This window comes from Cordyceps fumosorosea, assembly GCF_001636725.1.
Source record: "Cordyceps fumosorosea ARSEF 2679 chromosome Unknown scaffold_8, whole genome shotgun sequence".
NCBI lineage: Eukaryota > Fungi > Ascomycota > Sordariomycetes > Hypocreales > Cordycipitaceae > Cordyceps > Cordyceps fumosorosea.
This window is the reverse complement of record NW_017387308.1, coordinates 890,057-898,269: the sequence shown is the minus strand read 5'-3', so window position 1 is coordinate 898,269 and position 8,213 is coordinate 890,057. Positions and strand designations below refer to the sequence as shown.

General features: G+C 52.3%; 3 protein-coding genes across 3 annotated transcripts; 2 read left to right on the top strand and 1 right to left on the bottom strand.

The window, feature by feature from the left end:
• Positions 1 to 1,011: 1,011 nt before the first annotated feature.
• ISF_04120 (Nitrilase/cyanide hydratase and apolipoprotein N-acyltransferase) lies at positions 1,012 to 2,250 on the bottom strand (the record flags this gene model as incomplete). The annotated part of the gene is made up of 5 exons (XM_018847726.1): positions 1,012 to 1,140; positions 1,195 to 1,608; positions 1,656 to 2,001; positions 2,048 to 2,057; positions 2,106 to 2,250. The coding sequence occupies 5 exons, from the start codon at positions 2,248 to 2,250 to the stop codon at positions 1,012 to 1,014; spliced, it is 1,044 nt and encodes a 347-aa protein (XP_018705306.1).
• Positions 2,251 to 3,105: 855 nt separating this feature from the next.
• Positions 3,106 to 3,792, top strand: ISF_04119 (Carbonic anhydrase; the record flags this gene model as incomplete). Its single annotated transcript, XM_018847725.1, has 3 exons — positions 3,106 to 3,191; positions 3,342 to 3,519; positions 3,571 to 3,792. 3 exons carry the CDS (start codon positions 3,106 to 3,108, stop codon positions 3,790 to 3,792), a joined length of 486 nt encoding a protein of 161 aa, XP_018705305.1.
• A 1,243-nt stretch (positions 3,793 to 5,035) lies between these two features.
• On the top strand, positions 5,036 to 8,213 carry ISF_04118 (Aldolase-type TIM barrel; the record flags this gene model as incomplete). Its single annotated transcript, XM_018847724.1, has 6 exons — positions 5,036 to 5,383; positions 5,442 to 6,344; positions 6,799 to 6,943; positions 7,123 to 7,436; positions 7,486 to 8,032; positions 8,083 to 8,213. 6 exons carry the CDS (start codon positions 5,036 to 5,038, stop codon positions 8,211 to 8,213), a joined length of 2,388 nt encoding a protein of 795 aa, XP_018705304.1.

The following is an 8,213-nucleotide window of genomic DNA, read 5'->3' as shown; positions in this document are numbered from 1 at the left end:
TTCACCCGAAAAGCTCGGATTCCCATGTCATCCCTGGTATGTGAGATATTGGAGCAAGGGGAAATAAAACTGGGTAACCAAATAGTTAGGATATTGACCAATCCCGTGTAACAGATCTGAGTCGCTTCATTTCCCCGCAACCATGCACCATTGCATTGTCAGCCGCAGTGGGGGGTTTGAACGAGCAGACCGTGTCGTGTTGTTGTCTTGCCGCCGTCTGATGTTGCCTTTGTCTGTAATTTTGTGATGCCTACCTGTTGTTCTTTTTTTACTTTTTCTTTACCTTGCCGGACAGAGCCAGGGGTGTACATACATAGGTCCCTGCAGTGTCTCGTGCCGCCCGTGACACCTATTTTGGTGCCCAGCAAAATGGCAGTGGGTTGTCTTGGTATTGAGCCGCTGTGCGGATACTCGCAGGAGAAAAAATGCCACAGGGCCGAACCCGGCCTGATTTCTGTATTGGCCCTCCCTTGTCTTGCAAAACATGGGCTGATGACGGATGTAGTGGCGGAGCACAACGGCGCTCGCCCCTGAACAGTGAACACAACATTGCTATGTATGTATGTACTGTAGAATGGGATGCTTCTGCAAGGATACCCAATGTGCACAGTATTGATGACGATGCCCGGATAAGCTGGGTAGGTTTTTCGTTGACAAAAAAAATAAGTCAAGATGATCTCATGGTAAATAACTTTATTTGTATTTACTTTTTTTCTACTTCTTCATTTCTACTTTTGGTGTTCGGGTTATCGAGTACCTACAGGGCTCTAGGGTACTGCCAAGCTACAGTACAAACAGGATTGTATTCTACATTCGTCTTCGTTTTTAATTGTGCATATTTCTTCTTCATTTCGCCCATCTTCCCTCCCCCTTTCACAACGGCGTGGTGAGAGCTTCACAAGGTCTTGCTCCTTGGACAAAGGAACATGGATAATATGCCATGTACGTGAGGCTATACATACGTCCTAACAAGTTGGCCGGGCCAGTAAAGGGGACAGCTGCAGCACCGCCTCATGCATCTCCGACGTCCCGCATAATAGTATGCGGCTTCGCTTCCGTGCTATGAGCATCAACAATGAGAGTCTTGGGCGACTTGTCAACAAGCAATCGGATCAGATCCGGGCGCATATAATGTCCCCCCTATTAAATGCCGATTAGTGCATGTTTGTCATATTTTCAAGTAGTGCGGCGTACAAAATCAGCCAGGTGCTTCGTGAGCAGGTTCTCGTCCAGGTCGACATCAGCCACGACAAGGCCCTCGAACGTCTTTGGCGGAGCCTCCACCGCCCGGGATCCGTCAGGGCGATAGATCCGAGTGAATCCATTGCCGATGATGTCCAATTCCGCATCGACAGCTTTTTCGTCATCTTGCAGATGCTTCGGCAGGTTCAGTCGCGCACCCTCGCGAGTGACAACCTGCGTCGGCGCCAACGTCCAGGTACCTGTCTCGTAGGCGTAGGCGGGGGTCACCAGCTCTGATAGCGCCTCTGATGTGTTGAAATAAGGGGCTGGGTACTCGAGGGTTGAGGCAGAGGCGGAGGCTGGCCATGCTGTGACGTGAATCTCTTCATGTTGGGCGCAGTTGAGGGCTTTTAGGAATGGGTTCATCTGTCTAGGTCAGCCAGCATTCTCGACCCAGTGCATTGGTCACCTACGCTTTCCCAGCAGTTCAGATGACCAAGCCTGCCGATTTCGGTCTGAACCACTGTGTTGAGTGAGTCGCCTGTGCCTTCCCCGAAGCCAAGTCTTTCCACGTGTGTGGGCTTGATTTTGCGGCGGTGGTTGATGATGGTGCCTGTTGGGTCAATGATGACCTGCGCCATATATAGAGTATGGCCTTCGACCTCCGAGTAGCCTAAAGATACAAAAATTTGGGCAGTCTTCGCAGCAGCGCGGATTCGCCGCATCTCGTTCGAATCAGGTCGTAAACTGTTCTGGTGGTATTCCTTGAGAAGTGGCAAGGAATCCTGATACTTGACACGCCATAGAAAGTAGGGGTATCTGGAGATGTTAGTGCTGAAGGGAACTCTGTAGTTACAATAGTTACCCTGGAATCCCTAAAGTTTGTCAGTCCTATTTCCACCTTGTATTTCATAAACACTCACATAATTCAGAAAAGGCAATGAGCTTGCAGCCCTTCTCCCCAGCCTCTTGGATGAGCCTGATGGTTTTCTGAACGGACTTTTCAAGATCAAACCAGCCAGGCTCGGCTTGCACGGCAGCCGCCTTGTACTTTCGAGTCACGAACATTGTAGCTGTTGATTGAAATTAGATGAATGGAGATGAATGTAGATTGGGATATCTATTTGGCAATTAGAAGAGGCTGCAAAGTTGATGTATAAGTAGATAATCCCGTGGGCAACATAGCCCTGGTCACCTGGCGAAGGTGCGTCTTAGCAGCAGAGCACGTCATCAGCTCCGGACTTCTCGAATCATTTCGGTATCAAGGGCAGTCCGCAGACCGAGATTCAATCACGGATGGAAACTGGCGGCATCCGACAATTCTAGCAACAATACTTCTATCTGTCCCCGGGTATCCCGGCGTTTCTACCGGAGTTGGCTCCACCCGGAACTCGGCGGCGGGATGTGTGAAATCACGCCACGGATTGACACTCCATCTCCCAGCTCCAAGTCCACGATAGAGACGGGATTCTTTGGCATATTCTGTTCTGTCGCATAATGTTGGCTCATAAAGCCGTCTCATTGTATTCGCCGATTAAACTGCATGCTAGAAGACTCTCTGGACCTTCTGACTCGTAATTATACCCGTGATAGGCCCGTGAGTCATAGTATGTCATAGTATGCTCCGTAATATAGCCACAATTGGAGGAAAGGAGCTCCTTTGGGAGCTTCCAGACTCTCGATGCTTAGAAATCTCAAAGAGGCTGAAGCTTTGTGAGGCTGGAGGCAGCAGACGTGACGGCATGTGCTTAAATGACGACTTCTCGGTGGACAGATGATACTAGATGAATATGTTTGTGAAAAGAATCATGTATATATATGTATGTGCGATGGGCTGGCTGGTACAGGTGCTTGCATTCCCTTCTCTGCATCACATCTATTGAACATCAGGAAAGCACCGCATACTCATCCATATTTAGCAACATGTCTGTTACCGCCGATTTTGAAGCCGCAAACCAGCAATACGCTGCGCAATTCACCAAAGCCGATCTTCCCATGCCCCCGGGCCGGTACGTGCCTTCTTCCACGATGTGGTGGTGGTGGTGAACAATGTGCCGCAAAAGCTATCCTTGGATGAATCCCTCCAAACCTCGAGCGCGGCGAGACACAAAGAAGAAAGAGAAAAGAAAAACGGACAAAGAAGCTAAAGAAATTTCCAGAAAAGTACTCATCCTTACTTGCATGGACGCACGCCTCGACCCTGCCCGCATGCTGGGCCTGTCGGAGGGCGATGCGCACGTCATCCGCAACGGCGGCGGGCGCGTCGCCGACGCCCTCCGATCCGTGATTATTTCCCAGCAACTCCTCGGCACCCGTGAAATCGTCCTCATCCACCACGTACGTTTTCCCCGGTATCTTTTAGTGAAACGTGTACTGATGAAGAGGTAGACGGACTGTGGCATGATGACATTCAGCGAGGAAGGGCTGCGCAGCAAGATTCGGACGGAGCTCAACCAGAGTGCGGACCATTTCGCGTTTCTGCCGATTCGGGACTTGCGGCGGAGCTTGGCGGATGACAAGGCGCTGCTGCAGAAGTCGGAGTTTGTGCTGGACGTTCCCATCACGACCTACATCTACGACGTCAAGACGGGGGCCATCAATAAGGTGTAAGGGAACTCTTGAAAGATGACGAAAAATCACTAGGAAGCAGAATTTGGATACGGGGCACATGTAATATGTAAAGAAAACCACTCAACTTTATAGAAATGGCAAGACACCTGACACATGTGTGTGTGTGTTGCAACAAGACTCGGGTACCTCCAAAACATGGCGCCCATCTCCGTCTCGCCAGCATAAATTGATGGCTGTGGCTCGAGGGTGTTGATGACAAATCATGTATATGGTGAGCTTGGTTTTTGACCGATAAAAGTTGCTACATTGCAAGAACTCGGAAGAAGACGCTGAGCATGCGGTGATTCGGCCCGAACAACTCGGCGCCATCACACCATAGCTAAAAATATTATTTGTAAATCATGATTTTACATGATATTTTCGACTAATCTTGGGCATAGACTCTAATAAGGGCGCATGCATATCTCGTCTCTAGAGTCAAAAAGCGACGCTGGCTGGCTGGTATGTATGTATGTACAGTATGTCTTGTAGAGCAGACGCTGCATCCGTTGGTGTTCAAGGGCGGATAACACACTTGCTACACACCTACAGTATGTACATTACACTAGGAAGCTCTTGAATATGATTTTTTAAGATAGCAAAAATAGCATCTTGTAGTATCAGGATCTCGGTTTTAACCCTGAGTAACCTTAGGTAAATATAAATTGAGACGGTCTGACGGTCGAGTATACGGGCCGGAAGAGTAACACCGCCGCGGGCTAACGCATAACCGCTCGGAGCGCAATGGGCAGAACCCATTACCGAAATAGCTACAGTAGAACTGCGACGATCCGTGCTCTTCAAAGGCGGAAATTAGACGGCCGGAACCAGGGCCCAGTTGGCTTATTTCTGGAGAGACGCTGCCAAGCTTGAATTCCTCCGACTGGTCTATGCTCGTTGGTTCGGCGCCGATATCTCGGAATGTGTGGAGTTGGATGCAGGGTGATGTTTGCGGTCATCAGCGGTTGATTTATAATTACACTAACATTTGCTTCAGAGACTTTAACTTTAGTCATCTAATCAGAGTTCTTCCGCTGAGAAATCAAAGATTTTTTTAAAACTCAATACTGCGGTAGCTTGCTTTATTAGCGACTGGGCTAGTACAGTGTCAATGAACTATTTAAATGGCCATGGCATGCCACATACTCTAGTTACCTTTTCACTCAATCCGCAAGCCAAGTATCACGACTATAGAAGCTCACTAACTTCGTCTCCATTCTCGAAGCCCATCAATCCGCCCCCAATGGCAGCATACCTCACCCAGCGCATCTCTCACCCTCACCACGGCATCACCGTTTCGCGAGCCGGGACACCAGCCCCCGAGAAGGCGGCGAAATGCGCGGCTCCCATCGAGAACGTCGGTGCCAAGAAAGTATCCTTCTTCACGCCTGCGCAGGACCCTGTGGCCGGCAGCGCCACCGCGGTGCAAGCATCGGGCAACCCCGTTCCGAAGCTCTTCACGCCGCTCAAGATTCGCGGCATCGAGCTGCCGAATCGGATCTGGGTGAGCCCCATGTGCCAGTACAGCGCACACGAAGGATTTCACACGCCTTGGCACATCACCCATTACGGTGGCATGGCACTGCGCGGTGTGAGCTCCCCCTACGTATTGCCGAGTTTTATGACAACTGCTAAACGCTTCAATTTAGCCAGGCCTTATGATGATTGAGGCGACTGCTGTGCAGGCAAACGGCCGCATCACTCCGGAGGACTCGGGAATCTGGCTCGACGCTCACGTCGACACTTTGAAGAAGCATGTCGACTTTGCCCACAGCCAGGGCGCCCTCATCGGAATCCAGCTGGCACATGCTGGACGGAAGGCCTCCACGGTGGCGCCGTGGCTCAGCTCCGGCGCGACAGCGACCGAACAAGTCGGCGGCTGGCCTGCCGACGTCGTGGGGCCGAGCAGCGACGCTTTCAGCGAGCACTACCCTACGCCGCGCGCGTTGAGCTCGGCCGAGATTGCAGAGCTGAAGCGCGACCACCTCAACGCTGTGCGTCGCGCGCTGCGGGCCGGCTTCGACGTCATCGAGCTGCACTTTGCCCATGGCTACCTGGTCTCGAGCTTTCTCTCCCCGGCCGTCAACAAGCGCACCGACAGCTACGGAGGGGGCTTCGAGAACCGCACCCGGTTGGCGCTCGAGATTGTCGACGCGACCAGGGAGATCATGCCCAAGGAGATGCCCCTGTTTGTCCGCATCAGCGCCACGGACTGGCTGGACACGAACCCGGAATGGAGCGGCGCTCCGAGCTGGACGGTCGAGGAGAGCGTCGAGTTCGCCAAGATCCTCGCCCGGCGCGGGGTGGACGTGCTGGACGTCTCCAGCGGCGGCAACCACGCGCAGCAGAAGGTGGTCGGCGGTCCGGGCTACCAGGCGCCGTTCGCGAAGGCGATCAAGGCGGCGGTCGGGGACTCGCTGCTGGTGAGCTCGGTGGGGAGCATCAAGACGGGCAGTGTCGCGCAGGAGATCATCGAGGGCGGCAAGGATGCGGACGATACGCCGTTGGACCTGATTGCGGCTGGGCGGATGTTCCTGAAGAACCCGGGGCTGGTATGGTCGTGGGCTGATGACTTGGGCGTGACGATAAATCTGGCTCATCAAATCGGCTGGGGCTTTGGAGGCAGGGCCGCAAGGAAGACGACCAAGCTTTCGATTCCCTGATCCAACATATTACGTGGCACTGTTTATTTCTGCAGCTTCAAGTAAGAAGTATCTCGCCAAAGAATCGTGTATAGGTAGTTCGAAAATGACATTTACCTTTTATGTTAAGAGAAAAAGAGCAATCTCGATCTTTATCGCGCTGGAACAGTAAGCGTACAGAGGTGGGCCATCTATCTGCGTGCTACCAGAGACGCCTACAGCTCGCTCATACAAACGTCCATTCTCCACCAAACATCTCCAATTCTAACAGACCAGGGCAAACGCGTAGAGAGTCACATGAACCCCAGGGAATAAATACCAGACCTTTCAACTCTCTCATAGGGCCTTCTATACGCTATTCAAGTCCGCCATGGCCGAGACTGCGCAGGCCACTCGTCCCAATCTCGGCTGCCTGGGCTGCGACAAACAGGCCACTGCCCTTCAGTGCCCGACATGCCTAAAGCTAAGCATCAAGAACAGCTATTTTTGCTCTCAAGACTGTTTCAAAAGTAATTGGGTTGGTATATCTCATATTTGCGGGATGGCACTGGTTAGATCCTACTAACAATCTACGCCGCCAATAGAATGAGCACAAAGCGCTGCACAAGTCGGTCCAGGATACCACCCTTACTGGTCGGTACCGCACCGCACCCCGGGACTCGTGATGTCAAATTAATGAAATCGACAGCTTCTGGCCTGCACAATCCATTTCCAGATTTCCCATTCACCGGCTCGGTACGGCCCATTTATCCGCTCTCGCCAAGACGTACCGTCCCCAAGTCAATTGGGAAGCCCGACTATGCAGACACTGGCGTGCCCACAAGTGAGCGCATGCTTAACCGAGCCAAAGTAGACATCCTCGACAGCGCGGCACAGCAGGCGATGCGAAAGGTCTGCAAATTGTCCCGAGAAGTCTTGGATATTGTCGCTGCCGAGGTACGACCAGGCGTCACCACAGACTACCTGGATGAAGTCTGCCACAAGGCGTGCTTGGAGAGAAATGTAAGTCCCCGCGCTGGAGCGAATCAACACCGTCAAACTAACTGGCAAGTCTTATCCCTCGCCACTTAACTACAGAAACTTTCCCAAGTCGCTTTGCACTTCCCCTAATGAGATTGTCTGCCATGGCATCCCTGACCAGAGAGTCTTGCTAGACGGCGACATTCTGAACCTCGACATTTCCATCTACCACGAGGGCTACCACGCAGACTTGAACGAGACCTACTATGTCGGTGACAAAGCAAAAGCCGACCCAGACAATGTGCGCCTCATCGAGGCGACCCGCGATTGCCTCGACGCCGCCATTCAGATTGTCAAACCGGGCACACCTATCCGCCAATTCGGTGAGGTGATTGAGAAGATGGCCAACGAACGCGGTTGCAGCGTCGTGACCACTTGGGGCGGCCACGGCATCAACACCAACTTTCATCCACCGCCATGGATCCCCCACTACGCCAAGAACAAGGCAGTCGGGGTATGCAAAGCTGGTATGGCCTTTACTATCGAGCCAATCCTGGCGCTAGGGAAGCCAAGGGAGATGTACTGGCCGGATAAATGGACAAATGCGACCGTGGATGGCAAGCGAACTGCCCAGTTTGGTGAGGACAGCCTACTGAGCGCGCGGAATACACATGCTAATAAACTATAGAGCATACTTTACTCGTAACGGACGATGGCGCCGAGGTATTGACTGCTCGCCTCCCAGAGTCGCCTGGTGGTCCGATACCAATGCCAGCGACTGAGAGAGCCTCGTCGACACAGGAGAAGAAATTCAAATAG